Below are 22047 nucleotides of genomic sequence, written 5' to 3' on the forward strand. Positions count from 1 at the left end.
AAGCAAAAAAAACGTTACACAAATTAGGATTTCAAAAGTCCCCTTTCCGGCTAATTATAGCCATTTCTTTTGAAACTGCTTAGGAACAATGACAAAATACATTAAAGACAAAAGAGGACCAAGGGTGTAGAATATTAGTAACATTTTAGTAATCAAATTATACAAAACACAAAACCGAATGTGTTTGCAGCACCAATGCACAGTTTATGACCAAATGATACACATTAAAGCAGCCATGTCATCTGATGTCTGAAGACTTTTTTTATAGTGGAAAAGACAAGAGCCAGAACTTAGCAGCAACACCATACACATCTAAACCATACGTTTGCTTTACACCAGTACACAGCCTATGGTGGGACACAAATTTCACCGCTACTGTACATGTAAGCCAAAAAGTGAACAAAACATAAGTGCAGTAATAATAATTCATTTGAAAAAATTCACAGTTGACATTTCAAACTTCAAAACATACTACAGGGGTTAAAATTGGAGTCAATACATTTTGCTGCATTTTATGACTTATGCCAGGTACAACCTTTTGACCATGTAATATCCATGTAGCTACAGTTCACACAGTGCCTGTTGAGCTGTAATTATACTACAGGTTTCCTGTGGAACTGATACCGTCTACATTTTATCACTGGGATGATACTGTATATCAGAGGGAACACAAATAAACAGAACTAGAAAAAACATAAAAGGAGTAAGACAATGGAGAAGAACCTGCTGAGGCAGAAATTTTTGAATAAGGTTTTAAAAATCCAGGGCTCAGAAAATGTGTGAAAATTGGTCTGAACCAGCCAAGCATCAATCAGAACCTTTGTAGTTTCTTCTGTACATCTGAAATATTGTCCTGTTGCCCCCACTTGCATAGATCTGGGAGCAATGCAGTGATCTCACTCATGCAGCAGTTTAAACAATGTGCTCCAAACTGTGTGTGACCTAAACAAGCCCTCTTTTCCAGCCTCCTCTGACTATCACAGGCCCCTGTCCAGTGACTAAGGAGGGGCTTTGTGATGCAGCAGAGCTTCCCATTTTACCTCATCTGATCCCAGTGACAGTTCTATCCCACTGCTAAGGACCCTCAGCCATAGCACATGAGTGAGATCACACAGGCCATGTCCACATGAGGCTTTTCTAATAGTAGACAAGTGCATTTTCAAGGGCTTCATGCTTAAATACGATCTATAATCTGGGTTAGAGACTGAATATGAACTTTTCCCCAGGGGCATTTAAGGGCTCAAAGTGTATTCTGAACCTCCAAAGGAACAAATAAAAGTTAAGTCCACACTGGAAAGTAGAAAAGCAGAAAGGAAAAAAAACAAACACCATTTTGGCTGTTGAACCTTCTTCATACCTGAAGGTGTACTTTCAGTGTGGAATTAACCTTTCTGCTCATGTTTGAATCCTTGGATCCTTACCCTGCCAAAAATACCACTGTACTTTCTTTTTGGTGTTGCACAGCTCAGCTTTACAAAGTTTTTTTTTCTGGTAAATTAAATCTAAAAGTTTTTCTCACACAGTATATCTTATCTCAGCATCTAATAATTTTTTCAACAGACTGTTATGTCTCTCCACAGCAAATTCAAGTGGTTTATTGCTAAGGGTTTGCAGGTCTTAAATATAGTTATTCTAACACAGAACAGGGTGAGAGATTCAGACCCATAAAACTCATAAAGACGTAAGAATGACTACAAACAAGAGGAGGCCATTTGGCGCATCTATCTCTGAAGATCCCCTCCATCTGCTTTTTTGAGAAAAGGCATGGTTTTATAACAACATGGCTGGGCAGTGAGTTCCAAACTCCCACAATGCTTTGTATAAGGAAGTGTCTCATGTTGTCCATGAAGCCAATCCTACATGTTGGATATTTACATGCCAAGCTATGTGGGAGCCATAACTGCATTTTTAACCCCTGTACTGAGGACAAAAAGTGGAAACAGAGAAGTTGAAGTAAGGGCATAAAAGACCACGATCACATAGGCACTTAAAAAAATACACACACAGCACAAACTGAGTAAGGCACAGGTCAAATACAGACATCACTCACAACATGTCTTTGGAACAGTGACAGTATCAATTTAGATTTCAGACATACACATTTTTAACAGTTTATTTTCCCCTGTATGGTCTTCATCTTCCTATTGCACCTACAACAGCTATCCAAGCTCTTTTGTCTTAAGACTATATCACATAAAATGACAGAAAGTCTGCTTCCTGCAATTATGTTTGTGATCTACAGTTTTTTCATTGTGTGCATATTTCTGTGAAATACAAACCCTTCTACTCTCTAAGACTAGTTCTATTTAAACTGGCTTCGCGAAATGTCTGGAGGTACATGTTCTAGTGAGCTTAGGTTTTCAGTGTATAGAGTTAATGTTTTATTTTGAAGTTGAAATTAAAAACATACATGTTTAGCAATGTTTTATGATATATAACTTGTAGCCAAATAGAAAATCCTTTTATGAATGAAACCATATATGAGCAAAGTGTCATCATAACTACCAGAGCTGAAAACAAGAAAAAAAGATTCTTCCTTCAATCTATCAAGAAACAAAAAATAAAATTAAGATATAATTCTAGTTACTAGCTGGACACAATCCTTTGGAAGAATTTCAAAATTCATGAGCCACAAGTAAATAATTCTCTTAACATTTTCTGCAATAATAAAATCAAAAAGTATCTTTTGATAGTGCTTTTTTAAAATGGTTGCAAACTAGCAAAAGTTAGGGCCCAAAAAGAAACTAGGAAATTGAAATAAAAACCTTTCCAATCTGATATTTGGGTCACATTTCATTCTCACTTCTGCGAACATTTGTTCCTAAAAGAAAAATAAATAGCACAGCAAATCTTTGTACTGCTGAACTAAACCAGACATCAAACAATTACTATCGCTGCAGGTTGTGAGGTTTTACAAAAAGTTTACACTAGGGGGCGTGATAAAATCAGAACTCTACATCCACCTTCTGCAAATTCTGGTCCCAATGCTTACATCTTTCCAGGCCATAGAGATGAAAGGCATCTGGGAGACAGAAAGCCGTTGATAAGTTACACATTTGGAATATATAGTCAACTGATGGACTGAAGTTTAAAAGTTTTATTCCAGGCCTAGTTTCAGGCCATTTAGTGCAAGAACAAAAATCCTTCTGACTGAGGCAATGTACAGTAAGTGGAACACTTTTGCAGGCTAAATCTTTCCTCAGCTGTTTACCTGTCTTATTTATTTTAACATAAACTACATACGCATATTTTTTGAAAAAGTGACACTGACAAAACTGTTGTAGGACATGGCTTTAACAAAAATTGGATCTTCTACTAACACCAGAATTGTTTTGCCCTCTTGTGACATCCTGTCTTTAAAATGCTCTTAAACACCTCACACCCACAAGTTTTAAGAGTTCATTCTCCCAAGAAACATACACATTTGCAATACATTGACCACAAAAATTTTGTCTGATGAATACATTCATTTTGTTTTAATTGACTTTACAATAATAACGGATAAAGAAACAGAGTAATTCAGCTGGATGTGTATTAATAACATCTCACTTGGTACAGCTCAGCGAGATAGTGGAAAGATATTGGATTCTGATCCATTCACCAATTTTCTTATAATAGCCATCCACATTCATAGAAGTAAAAGTTACTCAGCTATATTTCAATAAGGAATTCAGTCATCTAATATAATGACCGTTCTGTTGTGATACCCTGTAATGTAACTGTGATATTGTTTACACTGTAAGGAAGTAAAGCAACTAAAATTCCAGGGACTACAGTATGAAGTGTCAATAATGTGACATTACTAAATTGAAATCCTCATATGAGTATGTTACTGTTTGGGTGGTAAATGTGTCTGGTCCTATAAAATCTTTTTACAGTTTTTGATGAACACGAGTGAAATTATGAGCTCAATTGCTTTGGCCCGTTTTCATTCTCACAGGAACTTGCTCTCTGTGACCTCTCTACAGCTTAGACCCGACTTTTGGCATCTTCTTAATGTAATAAAAAACACTCTATCAAAAAGAATTTTCTTAACTCATACGTCAATAGTAAAACATCTGCAAACAAATTAAAAGCGAATCAGCACCAATTTGTACAACAGAAAAGCTCAAATACCAAATCCTCTAGGTATATTAGTGTTACGGATTCAAAAAGAAAGGTAAAGAGAAGTTATGATTGTATGATTGTATTAAAAAGCTGAAAACCCTCTCTCCTTACTGCTACACCTACAGATTCATGTATGAGTTACCAGGACAAAGAGAAAGGAGACGCATCCCAGTACAAGGCCTATTATCAAAGACGTAGGTGACAAGATCTGGACTCTGCTGGATGGCTTAGCTCTTGACCAGAAGGCCCTTCTTGTAGGCCAAGAGACCTGTGGCGGCAGCAGCAGTCAAGAATGTTGACCAACCCACGAGCCTTAAGAACCCTGGGACAGAGGGCAAGTTCCTTTCCCAAAATGTTGTGACAAAAGGTCGAGCTGGAACATCCTGAAAACAAGATAAAAAAAAACATATTCAAAAATTCTCCCACACAACTTCGTGCAGCTAAGGCTGCAGTTTACAGTCAGCTGTAAGCAGGAAACCATGAAAGATGTACTAAGAGAAGAGACAGACACCAGGGGAAGGGAGCCAAATGTTTTGCTGTCACACAGCCCTCAATGTTTCTGAATCACAGCAGGAGCTCTTGAAAGGCTTTCAGCACACCACGTGGGGTTGGGCTGAGAAGAGACACACTTGCAGTCCTCTTGCAGTTTCATTCCAACTGGACATATGTTTTAATTTTGAATTGCATACCCTCGCAGATAGGATAATGTAACTGCATGAACCAACATTTTCTGCTGCTTCCTCCAGATAAGGAGGATACTGACATCCAAAACACGTAAAACAAACACAAGTTTTTCATACTCCCCGCTTTCCACTTTCCCACTTCCACAGCCTTTCCTAGGTGGAGTAAACTACCCCAGAAATCAGAACTGCCCCATCTATCACTTTCATTATTTCCAGTTTCCTGGAAGAACAGTTCAGAGATTCACCCCACTTTTATCCCAGCTATGGATAAGGTTAGTGACTCCTGAAGCACCAGTTTCTACACAGACTTACCACAGATTCAGGTTCTGGCTTCCAGATTTCGTGCTCAGAGATTTTGCCCATTTTACAGAGAATCTAAAAGACCAAAAAAAAACAACAATTGTGTAAAGAAAAACATTAGAGCAGTCAGAGGTTGTGTGAATCTTGCAATGAAGACATCAGTACCCCACATCGTTCAGGGGAATGTGCTATGAAGTAATCAGTTCACTTTCAAACAAGGGGAAATTGTTATTTTAAAATACCGACACCAGTCATTACCAGGACTAACTCAGAGATGGGAAGAACTAGTTTGATCTATCCAAGAGTGTGGGTGAATCTTAAGCTTGATTCATAGTCACAGAACAATGCTGGGGGGTTTACCCCAGATTTTTCAGTATATTAGCTTTATTTATTTAGTCAGTTAGCACAGCCTTGTTGTTTGATTGAAAGGGTTTGGAATGTTTTTCCGCGCATTGTTCGGACCTCTTGTGTTAGATATGAGATATTATATTCCAGAAGGTCAGCGAGGCTGGGCCTGGTCGGTACTGTGATGGGAGAGCACCGCAGGAAACCAGGCTGCTGCTGTAACTGGTTCAGGTGGACCAGTAGGAGGCGCTCTACCCCTGGACCAGAATTTCTAAACCCACGTCCCAGTATATTATAGTGCCCATGGACACTGTGCTGTAAGACGTGTGGTCCTTTGGGTAAGATGTTAAATTGGTATTGTGTCTAAGAAGTCATTAAAGATCCCACTACAATATTACTAAACCTAGGGGGTGTTTACCCTGGTGTCCTTGCTAGATTCCTCTCAAGGCTTAAACAATATGAATTTCCTTTCATATTTCAATCAGTGAAGCAATTTCTCACTCCTCCGCCTGACTACCTGTGGGGTAGCTGGCCTCCTTATCTAGGCCTTGTATTGGTTGAGATTCTCAACCAATATGTGAATGTGCTTGGGGATGACAAATGCACACAAAATCACACCCAGTGAATTTAACAAGTGCTCTCAATTTCATTTTTCTGCTTGAGTCAGAAGAAGAATCAAAAGGAACTTGGGTTGATGTACTAAAGCCAGGGGAACCCAGTCCTGGTCCTGGAGACTAACACATCAGCTGATTTTTGTTTCAGCCCAGCTCCCAGTTACACAATCAAACCCTTAATTGACTCGAGAACAGAATTAATAGGAATAAATTCAGCTTCCAGCTCCTACACCTGCTGCAGATTGAAGTTTTAACTATCGCACTTCATCAGTAAAGTAAAATGTCCAACTTTTGAGAAGAAGACACAAACTTGTACATATTCCAATCAAGCAACTCAATTGCTCAATTCAAGCTTCAGTTAGAGGTCATTAAGCTCGAGTGGAATGAAAACCTGGAACACCGGACACGCTGGGATGAGAACCATTCAGCTGGGATGAAAACCAGGGCGTGCAGATCCAGGACTGGGAGCCCCTGCCGCATCAGATACTAGACTGTCTCACCTCCCTGGCAGCTCTTTCCCCAGCCTGCACCGCCCCCTCCATGTAGCCGCTCCACTCGGTGGCCGTCTCCGTGCCCGCGAAGAACAGCTTGCCTAAGGGCTCCCTCAGAACCCTGCAGGACAAATAGACTGTCTGCCACCGGACAGGAGACTCCCGAACCAGGGCAGCCACGACAACACAGACCACCCACCAGTTTAGTGTTATAACATCCCATTGGGGGTTTTTGATTTGGGAAGCAATTTCAAGGGATGGATGTGTGTAACTCTTACATGCTCTGGAAAAGTGTGTCTAACTCTTACAGTTACAGTTACAGTTTTTCCTGATTCTGTCTGGATTTGATTATGGTCGCTCAGGGACTATGAGCCCTCACAGCGCCACTGCCTAGTAACTCAGGCCCGCTAACTGTCCGCCGCGGCAGAGTTTTAACTGTCCAGATATCACAGGGGTGACGTCACTTCAGTCACTGGCTCAGCTCAGTGTCATAGCTGACATGGTGCGTCTGGGTCTTGAAGCGCTACTGAAGGAACTGTCAGAAAAACTACATTTTTTCACCAAGCATCAACCACAAGGAAGGTTATCTGTGTCAAGAGAATGAAGCAGACGTGTTAATGATTAAGGGAGGCAAAAAATGCCACACCCATGAACTTCAATACGGCCCAGCATCACAGAGCCTCTTGCTCTAGATCAAATGCGTACGTTCCCCATGAAACAATCCTCTCTTTCTCGGTGTATCCAGTAGCGAATGTACTGTACAGAGTGTGTAATCCAGTCAGAATTAACAGTGAAACATGAGGAACAGGTGGAAACAACTCCTTTAATGAAATGGTTGGTGTGGATCCTTAGATCAATTAGCCTAACTAGCTAACAACCAAACATGCCTTCTCTCATCTGTAAGCTTCCTTGTAGTCTTATACAGGTATATAAACTGTCTGCTGTAAAAATAAAAAAATACATTTTTTTATAAAATGGCAACCAAAATTGTACACAATATTCCAGTCTTAACAGTGCATAATGAAATTTAGCCTAAAAAGCAATTGTTACCTCAGCACAAATTCTGCCATTCATGACTTTAAATACAAGACTAAATGTGTAAAGAACTATGTGGTGCCAGCTCATCCGTCCATTTTCTAACCAATGTCTTATAACTCAGGGTGGTTAGGGAACTGAAGCCTGTCCCAGCAAGCAAGGGGTTAATTTCAATGTAGAATTTAGCTATAATACTTTAATGAAATTAGCATGTTACCATAAGATCCTTAAAGAGTACCCATTACATGTTGTACTGTAGATTAAATGTTATTAAAAGCATCTCAAAAAACACCAGCCCCCAGATAATGTAAATCCAGGATATTTATCCTTCTGTCTCAAGGTGCGAGGATATAAACAGCCATAGTTCTGCTCTTTGTGGAGTCACTTACTTGCCGAATTGTGTGAGGATTCCCGGAGGGAAGTAGACTGTGTAGCAGCCACCCGAATATTCCTCTTCAGCCCAGTTCTTCTCCTCGTAATGGACCGGCTGAGGAACAGAGGCCAGGGGGAAACAGGCAGGGTGGACGGAGAAAGATTCAGAGATGAATTAAGAGGGGGGTAATGCACTCTTTGCATTCCTGGCAAAGACACAGAACTAAAAGAATGACTGACCACAGCCACTAAAGTTAATAAACGTCTTCAAAACCTCCAATCCCCTAGAACCAATTTGTGGAGAAATAGAGTCAGTTTTTAGACTTACCCCCCTGAGTATAAAAACAGGCCTTGGTGGTCCTAGCATTTCCCTCTACTCAAAATTCACCTCGCAGATTCCAGTTTATATTTTTCTACTGAAGACCTCTGCGTTTGTTTTTGGAACCAGTCGTCAATAACGTTCACGGTCACGTGGGATGGCAAGCACTGAGTTTTACTTACAGCTAATTTTTGAATGGCTAAGGAAAGGAGTTCATGCAAAGTTCAAAGCAGCAGATTGTCAAAACACATTAATAAATGAGATGGTCATAAAGTTAGTTGGTCTGCTACCTAAACAGTTGTGTATTAAAACTATGCACCAGGGAGAAATGTTCTGTGGCATACGCGTAAATGTAACCAGGCCAGCACACACAGGACTACACTTGTGGACACTAACAGCCTTGCTGTTCACGTGGTTTTATACACACTGTGCTCCCTCTGGTGGACACCAATGACGCTGGCGGCCATGGGTGTGTACGGTCGCTGTCCATGGGTTCATGCAGTCCATGTTCATGCAACCACATCCGCTCACTGCTCCTCAGCACACGGTTTTCACAAGACAGCTGGCTGAGAGGGCAAGCTGACTTGTCCACCTTCCCAGCAGAAAAGCTCTTGCTGTAGACCAGTAATCAGGAACACTTACATGCAGCGCTTCTTCACTGCCAAGGACTTTGGCATATATCTCACAGATCTTCTTCTTCCTAAAAGAACAGACCAGATTAAAAGTATTTACTCTCTCTCTACACAGTATATATCTATATACTTCATTCTTCTGACAACAACAACACACAGGGGTTTAATAGTGCACAAAATAATAGTGACAGTCCATGAAAGAGTGAGCAGGGAAGACAAAGAACGGCATCCAAATCCAAACGGGTCCAAAGACAGGTCAGGGCACAGTCTGAGAGTCCATCAGCAATTGGAGGTCCAAGGGTGACGGGGCGAGATCCTCCAGACACCGGGCTCAGGAAGCGGGAGGTGTCAGGGATGAGGCCTATGCCCTCAGGAGACGGACATAGGGTTTCCTGGTGCCAGACGGCCCTCGCAACATCCTTACCCTAATGATGAGCCCCGAGGACTAGAGGAGCTAGTCTTTAAATAATACACCTAAGAAGGTACACCTGGGGAGCTTAATCACAAGAACAATAACAGGAGTAGTGGAGCGCCCTCTAGGGAGGGATGTCAGGTGTGATACATTTCCAAGAAAGCTGCTGACAGGGTGCTGTAACCTGGCACTGTAGGTTATAGTAGTTCAGGTGGGTAGCTGCGTCAGCATGCGTAGGCTGCAAAGGAACAAGTAAAGGTTTATTCCATGCTGAAAAAAAGAAGAAAGAGAACACAATGTTTCGGCCGTGAAGCCTTCTTCAGGTGCCTTCTTTCGGCCATGGAGCCTTCTTCACTGTCACACCTGAAGAAGGCTCCACGGCCGAAAGGTTGTGTTCTCTTTCTTCTTTTTTCAGCATGGAATAAACCTATTACTTGTTCCACTGTAGGTTATATTCTTTTTGGTGGAGATGATATTAAGACAAAGGTCATTTGGTTGCTTTTTTACCTTTCTTCTTTAGTCAATCCTGCTAGCCTCCTGGCCTTTCGAGCAAGGATGAAACTAAAAAAAAAGAAGATATATATTAAAATAATCTGGATAATTTTCAAAAATATAACTTTAACAGTAAAGACATGCTTTACTAATATGCTACTTTATTTGTGCTGCATGCATTACTAATATGCTGCATTATTTATAACTACAAAAATGTCAGCGTCTGATGTTGTAATTTATCCATAAATGCAGGAGATTCTTAATTAAAAAATGAGACAGCAAAGAGCCCCCTGGAATCAAATTTGTATTTCTTGTGACTTCATGAGCACTTATGTTACGAAATGCTTCCCACCACAAGTCACATGCTCAAGCTGATTTTCTGTCTGACTGTCCATTGCTAGTGGCTGTAAATTTCTCTACCCCATGATAGCAGGCGAGGTCCCGTCAGGTTTGGTGTCATCTAGTGTCAAACCAATAGGAGCCTCTTCTTCTTCAATGACCATACTGCCACAGTATCCTGGAACACATGAATCCAGGTGGTTCGGGAGAATGATAATGCAGATGCTGAATATTTCAGGGCCTGAGCACAAAAAGCTAAGTACTTTTGACTAATAGGACTTCACACTGCAGTTAAGAATAGCAGACCTTCACAATTTACTTTAGTTTCACCATTAAGGTGTTATTTGTGCAGCTTTGTGTTTTACTGCTCTTCTCTGTATTTTTACTACAGCAGAGTAAATATTCCAATATGATCAGCACCGTTAGGTTATGGTTCTTATTATTAAGCTTTTCAAATTCAAATTCAAAGGGCTTCACTGGCCAACATGAATGAAGATTTACGGCATTAAAGCACTCAAATTCAGCATGACCTATTGAAACATTTGCAACAATAAATTTGTTCCTCAGGCTGAGACTGCAGCTCTGCTGAGTTTCTTACCCCTCCCCCAGAAGGATACCCAGCAGGTTTTCTGAATCTGGCAGCTGTGGGAATTCTGGGATTAGAAGATTGTTTATCTCGCTGTGTGAGCGAAGCCAGTATACAAGTTAGTGCTATGCTTCAGAAACATTAATCGGTATCAGAATACGGCCAGATTCCGGATCATGAAATACTTTACAAGTCAAGCTTCCGACTATTGTCATTATAATATCAATATAATCACTATAGCAACAATGTTTCGAGCTTCCTTTTGCACTCAAAGTCTCTCTTCCCCTGCAGAACCTCATACTGCAGGACTAGTGTTTCAGGAATTGCCAGTGCTTGCAGACAGACTCACCCTTCTTCCTCCAGAAGTTCTCGCTGTAGTACACCATGCACTTGATGACCGAGCCGGTGGGCACACGGTGGATGAGCTGGTTTCTCAAAGGCGGCAGAGGCGGGTTGAAGTGCATCTTTAGATTCAGCCCTGGCGCTGTGGCAATGATGGCGTATTTGGCCTGCGAATGGAAGAGGGATGACGTTTTCAATGTCCTCTTAAAAGAGACCTCCTCACATTGCAACCGTTTCCTTATTCTGTGCAGTCGTCTTTTCTTAGTAAAGAGAGTAGCTTTGGCACAGCAGTGAGACAACTGCAGATGCGTGGAACACCAGTCACTTCCATCACTAGAGCATAGTCTCAGTAAAAGTGTGATTAACTTTACAGCTAAGCTTGAGGTTTGTTTTTTCAGCAGGTGGGTAACTTATAACATTTAGAATAATGATCAAAATCTTCTAAGCGAGAACAAAGAATCTCCCCCACAGGGACTTATGTGTTCAAGTTTATTCTGTCACACTAAGACAAAAGGGCCCCATTAAGTCACATATTTGCACTGTGCTGTTTGCACTGTCTGTCTAGACTCTTCAATTAGGGTACCGAATAATTTATTTGACGGCATGCAGCTTAATTGTGCCAGTCTTTTTTACGCTGGAAACTATGAGGTGTCAACAGAGTACTGCTTTGGGAATCTGTGGCGCAGTGAGATTTACAATGACAAGGGAAAAGAGTCAAGTTGTTCGACCTCATCCTGCCCCACAACTTACAGAGCTGCAGAGAGGAGGGCACTGTTCAGTCTCATCCCACAGGTCTTAGGTTGTTGATTATTTAAGAAGAGCCAGAATTGCCTGAGCTCACAGACTGGAGGAGGGACCCTGCCTTTCTGAAGACCTTTCAGGGCCTGAGAAGCCTGAGAAGAATGGTCTTTAAATCCTGAGAGAGAAGCGCTGATATTTTTTCAGCGGTGTGACTTCTATGTTGTCCAGGTGCGCGGCAGGACTGAAACAGTCAGAAGAAGAATCAAAAGAAACTTGGGTTGATGTACTAAAGCCAGGGGAACCCAGTCCTGGTCCTGGAGACTCACACATCAGCTGGTTTTTGTTTCAGCCCAGCTCCCAGTTACACAATCAAACCCTTAATTGACTCAAGAATAGAATTAATAGGAATAAATTCAGCTTCCAGCTCCTACACCTGCTGCAGATTGAAGTTTTAACTATCGCACTTCATCAGTAAAGTAAAATGTCCAACTTTTGAGAAGAAGACACAAATTTGCACATATTCCAAGTTCCTGCAGATCCCACAGCCCCCCGATCCTCACCTCGTATTTCTCCTGGCCCAGGGTCTCCACCACCACCCCGTCGCCGGACTGGTCGATGCGGCACACCGCCCTCTCCAGCTTCACGCGGTCCCCAAGCCAGTCCTTCAGCCGGTCGCTGATCTGCTGCGAGCCGCCCATGAACTTCCGCTCCTGCCACGGAAAAGCGGACTTTTATTTCACCAAAAACAGTCTCCCCAGCAGCCCCGAACCCCAGCTGCACTCGCCCGCTGGGGCGCAGGCTCCTCTGCGCAGTGTGACGCTCTTGTCAAGGGCCACAGAAAAGCGGGCTTTTATTTCCCCAAATAGTATCCAGAATTCAAGTTAAAGGCAGGGTGGTTTCAGGTTCGTTTGCTTGGGCAAGTGTGTTCATGCTGCTTTGCCATAAGGGGGAACTGTACCACCCTCCTCATTCAAGACCATGGTGTTGAGTTAAATCTCTACTTTGCTTATTTGGTGCATTCTTCAATTTGAGACCAAAAGATCTAGATGTTTTAAAATATCTCACATCTACCCAAACAAATTGAATGTAATGCAGGTGCCAGCTGAACATGAATCTGAGTTATACTTTCCGAGGCGAAAAGCACCTTAGAAGGTGAAAACCCACATTTGGTGCTGAAATGAAGCCAGAGCTATAAAACTATTTGCCACCAAAACAATTCTAAGGACATCCAGCACAGTGTTTTGGCCTTTTAAATAACTTTTTCCCTCAACATAATTAGCTCTGTTAACAAGAACTATTAGCCAGACACCATAAATTGCTAAAATATCATTGTCAGGTCCTAATGGAGTGCACAAAGAGGCCTAGGTTTCCTTGGCAACCAGATAAGATCAACACCACTGTGCAGCTGAACAAAATAATTCATCACTGTTAGAAATGGACGTTGGTATGCAATATGAAAAGGTAAGCAAATTATTTTGAATGAGGCATTTAGAACGTAAAATACACAAGGTTTTCTACAGCCAGAATGACTGATAAATATGTATCTTTTCTTTGCAAATCTGATCTTTTTGCTGTTGCGCCCAATGTTATCTCTCATCTGACTTGTAGAGTCTGTCATGAAGTGTTTGTGCTAGACTCTTTTGTTAACACAAACAGAAAATCCAGTTTCATGCACCAGTAATGTCTGTCTGAGGTCACACTTCTGTGTCTGGAAAGCTACTGTAATCCAATAAAACGCTATTCTAATTTTAATCACAGGGTTGCCTTTTGAGAGTTATATATAGTTTACCGTGGTAAACTTCTGTGATATTTTTGCTGTTCATCCGTAATTCACAGTGTATACACACTACTTCTCCATTCTTCAGCCTGATTTCACTCTGTTTTATGACACTTTACTGCGGATTTATCACAATTTGCCACAGTAAACTGATCTAAAGGTAGGCTGGTGAATTGTGGATACAGCTTATGCTCACTGAGAATATTATTCCACATTCTGAAAAACATACATCTGGTTAGACAGAAATGGTTTGAGAGACTGCACCCCAGAGAGGTAGATAATTCTCTCAAGTATTTCACGTGGAGCTCTGATAAGTGGTTTCTTGCATGTAAAACCAGTTTCTAAACAGTCGCTTAAAATTATCTAACATATACTGAGCTCTGGCAGCTCCATCTGGGGTCTGAACTGCAGGAAATGACTCAGAACTCGTAACAAAAACATTCTAATTATGAAAATCTGTCCCAATTTGCTCCGTGCTCATGACCATTTGAATTGCAGGTAATGGCTTAACACTTAACATAAAAACTGTTCAAAGCAGGCCTTTGTATTTTTATTCTAAACCAACAAAAACAGCATGCGATGGGTTACATCACAGGTAAAAGTGGAACTTTTTGCAATGCTTCTTCTACAGCTGTTCTGAGAGCCAATGTACTAGCTACTGTTTTAAGATACTGTTTAATTCCTAACCAGCGTTCCAAATTTGAAAGCACTCAGAATCAGAAAACCCGTGACACTCTTCTCTTCAAGAGAAAATCCTGTGAATGAACTGGAAGATGCTACTTCAATTGGATGGTGCCGGAATAAAAGGCAGAACTCCCTCAGCAGGTCAGGAAAAAAAGGACAGAAAGCAATTTTAAAGAAGACAGTCCTGAACAAGAGCTGTCAACGTGATTCAGGCTGCAACTGACTGTTTTATTGGCGTTTTGTTTTGAAGTGGAGAATCTTTCACCCCCACCCCACCGATGAAAGTTTTGAACCCCCCCTCACCCTTTCACCCTCTTTTTCTCTTGCGCTCAACTCCTGCTCACCTGCCCCCCATTGGTGGTGGAGAATATCCTCATCGTGCCCCCGCACTGCTTGACGTACCACAGGAACCACAGGGCCGAGACCTCATGCGGCTCCGAGGTGACGTTCACGTTCACGAAGAGGTTGGCGAATTGCCGGGCGACGCTGGGCCGAGACAAGAAAGGAGATGGTTTACTGGACGTTCGCTCCATCCCTTAGCTCGTCCGCCACTGCTCGCCGTCACACAGGTCTCGCCTCTTTCTCTGACAGGCCCGAAAACCAGACACCACCTTCATCCAGAACTACCCAGCAAATGGCACTTTATTTTGGGAAAGAAAAAATTCTGTAACAAGGAACAGAGGTTCCCAGTCACACACCTGATGGGCTTTTGCTCCATCAGAGGACTCAGTTAAATAATTGGTCCCTGAATAATAATAGGTGTGGTTTGTGATCTCTTAAATTGTTTTGCTTAAACATGTAAAAGGTTGTCTTTTAACTACTGCATTAAAGTCATTTAAAATCTCCAACCCTTGTGAGGAAAACAAACTTGCAAAACTTCCAGCCAAGTGTCCTGTTTGCTCAATATAGGATTCATTTAGGTAAAGACCTCAGCTGTAATGAAAGCCAGAAGGTGTGGGGGTTCCCAAAATAAGGAGTGGGTACCCTCAGATCTAGGACGTTGTCGTGTTGATACCATGTGTCTGCGTTTTTATGTTGAGCTCAAGACTTAATTTGCATTGACTTTCACAGGAAAAAGTGTAAATGCATATTATCACCCCTATTTAAAACCACAGCTTTGAGAAAAATTGTACAGTCTGGAGCAATGACACAGGAAATGTGTCTACGGGCACAATCTTTACACACTAGAGGGAGCTATGTCAGCTTGTGTTTGTAGGAGGACACAGTACACAGCTGCACAGCTGTTCAGTGTCCAATGACGTTATACAGTACATGAGATTATCATGTCTTTGTCATTGTCCCATTTGTTATTTAAAGTGCAGAAGGCTAATTTGACTTCATTTGGGCCATCATTTGAAGTGAAGGGAAAAGAATGCACGACTTAGATTAGCATTCGTTATGAAGAATGAGTTATTCACTGTCTATTATTTTTGCAAGTCCTTCTTTGACAACCAAGTCATTCTTTTCTGGTTATTACTGAGAATGTAATGTGACATTTTGTTCATATTAACAGGGATTGCCCCGGGAAGAGGTTGTGGTTTCAGGGTTGAATAAATGAGTACTACCGTGTCCAGCACAGCTTGTCAAAGAGTTCCTTCATGGTCATTTTATCCCACTCTTCAGCATGGGGCGCCCTCCAGGGTGCTTCCCGTGGAATCTAGATGCAAAAAACCTGCTGTGAGAATACCAGGCAGCCCCATAACCCTTAGTATCACCAAGCACGTTCGCTGTGCGTGATCTCAGGAAACAGGATGACTTACAGTGGTGCTGGCTCTGGGTTCTGCAGTATATGTGGGTTTAGTAAAGGAAAATATGCAAAAACCAAGCCAGAACCTATGACATTAGCCTTACTCCCTGTCCTAAAGGCACTTTCCAAGCGTTGCATCAGGGTGTATCCCCTTTCGCTGGATTTAAGAGAGAGACTGTTTTGACAACTTCAGCATCATGGTTGCTGTTAGTCAGCCCCATAAAAAAGATGTATCCCAAGAATGTCCTTAAGCTCATCTGGTACCCATTAAATGGCCACTGAAATGTAGTGATTTACATTTTGTTGTCTGTACATCCCAGAGCAACGTGAGAGTTTCGTACCTCCTGTCCCATTTTATCCATCGTCCTCCAGAGGTTGTTGTAATCCATCAGGGCGAGGGGGTTCCACATGGGGGGGAAGGGCCCCTTGAAAGGATAGGATTTGCCCTAAAAAATAAAGAAAAGGCCCCTAAGCACAACTGCCCTTGGGGCTACTGCCATCTTGGCAACATACAGCACTGAAACGCTTTAGCCCACACAGATAGAAGCACAGATTCCTGTTGTTAGCAGAAAGGCACCACAACCCAGAACAACCCTCTTTGTCTGCACCCTTATGGAAATCTCCTCTTCTTGTGATTTTGGGCAGTGTTTTTGCAGTTTTCCTTTGGTTGTGGTTTTACCACATACTGTGTATATCATGCATTTCCTGTGCTAACAGGGACTGAAAGGCAACCCGGCAATGTCATCGAGGGTTCTTGTGGCAGGGTTCAAGACACAATTCATAAAAGGAGTAATAATTGCTTACATTTATATAGCGCTTTTCTGGACACTCCACTCAAAGCGCTTTACAGGTAATAGGGACTCCCCTCCACCACCACCAGTGTGCAGCCCAACCTCGATGGATGATGCGACGGCAGCCAGTACCACCAAATACCACCAGTACACTCACCACATACCAGCTATCAGTGGTGAGGAGAAAAGAGTGATTAAGTTCATAGATGGGGACTATTTGGAGGCCATGATTGGTAAGGGCCAATGGGAGATTTTTCCAGGACACCGGGGTTACACCCCCACTCTTTTCGAGAAACGCCACACAAAGAGTCAAGACCTCGGTTTAAGGTCTCATCCAAAGGATGGCACTTATTTACAGTATACTGTAGTCTCCCCATCAGTATACTGGGGCATTAGGACCCACACAGGCCGCAGGGTGAGCACCCCCAGCTGACCCCACTAACACCTCTTCCAGCAGCAACCTTAGTTTTTCCCGGGAGGTCTCCCAGCCAGGTACTGACCATGCTCACATGTGCTGAGCTTCAGTGGGTTGCCAGTAGTAAGTTGTGAGTTGCAGGGTGATATGGCTGCTGGCAAAACGTTGTGCCCTAAGCAGGAATCAAACCCAGTGTTTACTGGCTAGTTATCCCCTTAGAAAAGCAGGCAGACAGCACAGCTGATGAAGACAATGTTCCCTTGCCTTATCAGATAGCTCTCTAAGGTTTTACAAGGCATTAGCATGACTTCATGATGAGGCATCTGTTCCCTCTGCTCATTCTTCAAAAACTGTTTTTTTTTTTAGAATTTACATACAATGTTGCTTTACGCAGTGAAGTTTGTGTAAAAATTGGTCCCAGGCCAAAATTCCTCACATTTTTTTGTGTTTGCGTAACTGTGTAGTGAGCACAGAGTGAGAGCCTTAAAGGACAAGTATTGTGGCTTTTTGAAAGAAATGATCTTCTCTCGTGCTGAAGCAGCTCTGTAATTTTCAGCTGTCTTCCTGCCTCTCAACGAAATTACCCATCAGGATGCGGGCACTGACAGATCGGTCCCCGCTGATGGAGCCTTTCAGTGTGCTCCTCGGGAAAGGGCTCGGGGCGTGGGAGGGGGTGTTCGGCAAGAGTGCCAAACAGCAGCACAGCAGCCTGCTCAAATGTGGTCTGACTGAGAGCTGGCGAGCGCTGAGAGCATTTCGGTGCATTAAGAGTTCTAGCAGCTCCGGCGTGCGCAGCAGGCCTTTCAGGTTGAGGAAGATGTCAGTGTCCAGTGTGAGGATCCTGCTCCATTCATGTGCACATCAGCTGAAATGTCAACTATTAACAAACCTCCCAGTAAGCTCACAACCATTATCAAGCAGAAACGAAGGCTTTTGAATGCTAGTAGCAAGTACATAGTATAGTTGTAAGCAGAATATAAGCAGGGATCTTGTTTTTTTTTTGCACCTAGATTTTGCTCCTGTTTTCTCCATATTCTTCCTCATCCCAATCTCCCTGGTTTTTATAATCACTCACTCCCATTGCTAAGGGTTTTGTGAAACAGTTATTTGGAAATGAAGGACAAATAGGTCATCCGGTGGCTCCTAGAACAGCAGCACCTGCATGCTGCCGATAGGAATGGAGTGACTGATAAGCACGGGCACAGGGTTAGGAAACAGCTCCCTAAAACAGCACAGCTGCAAATAAATGTCTTGATCTCTCAGTGCGACTGGATTACACTTAATGTTAACTGCACATGTGAAGTAATCATAACTCTGCCTTCAGTGGCTGTTCGATAAAACCTGTTTTAGCTCCTTCACCAATAAAAGCAACGCCTTGGACTTTGTCCAAGGCCATCATTAACATCTGAAATCCAGAGGTTAAAGGTGGTCAGATAATAGTGCCTCTGTGTAAAGGTGCAATATGCCCCATCAGGCAATACTTTTAATACAGCACATGCTAGGAAACACTTTCAAGCAGAACAGATAAAAACTGCAAGGTTGCACCTTCTGCAAGGTTTACTGCCTACAGTAAAATAGCTATCTGTTACATAATAATTATACATACTATTATACAATACATACTATACATATATGGTATACTATATACAATATAATATATGGATATATAACTATATACAGCACGAAAATGACTCTCCATACTGTGTGGACATGATAGAGAAGTGGAGTTAATTTAAATTCATTCAAATAAATGTGCTTTCCAACAAAACAAATGCTTGTACTGTAGCTATTTTCTAAGTTGACTTCAGCAATAAAGATGCTTTGCTTAAGAATGCATTAAAGGGGGATCTTAAAGCACAATCCTCTTTAAACTCCGGATACTCATGGCCTAAGGCACATTGCCATCAAAACGTGACAATTAACAGTACAATTAACAAAGAATTACAGGTGAAAAAGCTCAAACACCTTGTGTACTAAGGTATCAAAGATTCCAAAAAGACAAACAAATTGATCTGATTCACTGGAGCTCAGGGTCCCATGCATACAGAAATTGTACTGTTTTTCACGATACTGTGAAGGGTTGCACATAACCCTGACCTCACACCCTGGCAGACTGAATTAAATTAAACTTTCTGAACATTATCATGGTATAAGAATTTGTTACTTCTGTTGGTTAGTACTTCCAAAAAGCATGCCGCTAAGTTAGTTTGTTGATGGCACCTTGCGTTTGGGTACATTAAAAAAATTGCAAAGTGGCCATCTGCATTAACACCATGTGTGGTGTAAATACGAAGTCTTTTATGATAGTCATACTGAACTCAGTGGTGTAACTAAACTCCTGGTAAGTCTAGTAATCCAAAGATCTACTGTATCTGACATGTGTGATTTAATTATGTAAATAAAAATGGAAGAAATAAAGCCTGAGTAAAACTTCACCTGCAACTCACAAACTCTAAATCTTGCACCTAATGATATTATACCTTCAAATGTCTCAAAAAAGAAACATAAATTGGTGATCATTTTAAGGGTTAGGATTGTTCTAGAACTGCAAGATATAACTGTGTTGAATACCAATGATTTAGCACAATCTGAACAGAAGCTATCTGACACATCTCTGTCCTGAATAATACTACCCTGTTAATATTTTACCCTGGAATATAGATCACCTGGAATTCCATGAGAAGCTGGCAAACCGCATTATAAAAGTTAATTTATAACTGATCTTGTGTATGTAGGCATCTATCGTACTCAATATTTGATCAGGCTTTTCCACAATGCCTAGTTTCACAATGTGACATTTTATTTTATAACCATAAAGTTTAAGATATAAAAATGTCAATAGAACGGACTGATAAAAATGAAAAGTGACAGGCTCTTTATTTGTTGCATGCTTTATGTTCAATCAGTTGTATGCAACTTCATATGAGTGTCACAACAACTAGCCTAAGTACAAACCGCTGCTAATCAGATTGCAAACACGTTATGCAACCTGTGGTACATATGAAACAGGTAAGGTTTATTCATTTGGAGTAGTACCAATTGATATTACTATTACTGTACCAATTGATTTAATTGATCAATTGATCCAAGAATCTAATTGATCCACGAATCTCATCCAGAGTATTGGCTTCAAAACCATGACTGGGTAACTTGTTCCATACAACCATAACCATTTGCGTAGAAAAGTGCCTCCTGTTCTCAGTTTTAAATGCACTTCCATGTAGTTATCATTTGTGCCCCCTGGTTCGTGTTTCATTATTCATTCTAAAGTCCACTGCGTTTATTTGGCAATGCCTCCTAGTTTGCTAACTATACCAGAATCTAGAGCAAGTTAAAAGTAAAACATAGAAAGGGCAGTGGTCCTAGCACACATTCCTGTGGTACTCCACTAAATACATCACCCAAAACTGTGCATTTACTCTTTATCTGCACTTTTTGTTTACAGCCTTTAGACATCCGTAGAAAGAGTATGAATTAGATTGTAATAATACAAAACACAGAGTTCAGTGCACGTCATACGTATTAACGTATTAAAAAAGTTGAATTCTTAGTAAAAGTAGGGTGAATCTTATTTCATACAGGCTACTCCAGAGTGTCTACATTGTATCCATTCCTGGAATGCAAAACTATCCAATTGTGGCAATCCAGATTCTGAGTCATCTAAAAACAATTAATATCCACTTTTAAAACACTGAAGACAACACAAGTTTCCCTAGAAAAGGGTACTTGATTGTCTAAACTGTGCATCCATGCACAGCTGAACAAGCCACCGAATGAGAGATAAGGCTTCAGCAACATGACTGTTACTCTAGGAAACACTATCTGTTCATCTTACTCAACTCTGTACGTGCAGGGACAAGCAAAGGACAGCAAATTCTTGCGTAAATGTACAGATAAATGAGGTTGTATAAAAGAGCCATTAAACTTTAAACTGTCATATAATATATGTTGCAGCTGTCAGGAATAGCAGTAAAGGCTAGCCCAATAGGATTTATGCTGAATCCTTAATAACACTGATTCACTCAATTATAACTTCATATAGCTACTACAGTAATAACAAAGGCATACTGCACTGAGACAGAAAGCCCCAATAAATTGCTGAATAATGGGCCTCTTCAGCAGAAAGCCATGTAATATGCTAAACACAGCAGGTACAAACCATTGAGAAAGTTTATATCTGTAAGGTCAATTTCCAGCAATCCATGATTCATAGCAAATGCTGAACACGACACAAAATAGATAATGTAATGTATTCATTATAGTAACAATATATTATGAAATACAGTAGAAAATGATAAACCTAAAACAGAACTGATAAGCAAGTCCACAATGCATTTACTCTGAAAAATAAGGCACACTTTAAAACATTTCAAACCACAGCATGGAAATTGTTAAGCCATTCATTTAAGTGCTAACTTCCTAAAATGTAGGTAGCAGTGAGCAGTGCTCAGCATTCAAACTGGAACGTTGAGAGGTACGAATCACAGGTGGGGTAAACCTGTTGTACCCTCAGACAAAAATCTAATCCTTTAAATACCGTTCTGTAATTTAAGGGCATATGTGTAATTTGCTTTGGATCAAAGTGTCTGCTAAATTAATTAAAAACAATAACTTCCCTCCTCTCGTGATCCAAAATTTTCATAGGTATTCAAATATTTGTCAGCATTAATTATCCACACATCCATTTAGAATAACAGCTGAGCCCAAACCATGTCACAGTGAACCTGGCAGGCAACGGGCACAAGACAGGACTCTGAATGGGATGCCAGTCCATCGCAGGGCACACACTGACATACCCATTCACTCACACATGCATACAGGTG

The 22047-nt window shown here is 41.4% G+C and overlaps 1 protein-coding gene across 1 annotated transcript in view; it reads right to left on the bottom strand.

Moving 5' to 3' along the window:
* Positions 1-243: 243 nt before the first annotated feature.
* maoa (monoamine oxidase a) overlaps positions 244-22047 on the bottom strand; it is a 52023-nt gene continuing 30219 nt past the window's right edge. The window contains exons 4-15 of the mRNA XM_088605476.1: positions 16360-16464; positions 15837-15928; positions 14616-14757; positions 12371-12520; positions 11077-11236; positions 10223-10319; positions 9818-9871; positions 8909-8966; positions 7965-8062; positions 6550-6661; positions 5103-5165; positions 244-4490 (exon numbers count right to left, since the gene is read on the bottom strand). Of these exons, the coding sequence (XP_088461602.1) occupies positions 4335-4490; positions 5103-5165; positions 6550-6661; positions 7965-8062; positions 8909-8966; positions 9818-9871; positions 10223-10319; positions 11077-11236; positions 12371-12520; positions 14616-14757; positions 15837-15928; positions 16360-16464 (1287 nt within the window). The 3' untranslated portion in view covers positions 244-4334. The remainder of the gene's footprint in view (positions 4491-5102; positions 5166-6549; positions 6662-7964; positions 8063-8908; positions 8967-9817; positions 9872-10222; positions 10320-11076; positions 11237-12370; positions 12521-14615; positions 14758-15836; positions 15929-16359; positions 16465-22047) is intronic.

This window comes from Lepisosteus platostomus, chromosome 2, assembly GCF_059453375.1.
Source record: "Lepisosteus platostomus isolate fLepPlt1 chromosome 2, fLepPlt1.hap1, whole genome shotgun sequence".
Classification (NCBI taxonomy): domain Eukaryota; kingdom Metazoa; phylum Chordata; class Actinopteri; order Semionotiformes; family Lepisosteidae; genus Lepisosteus; species Lepisosteus platostomus.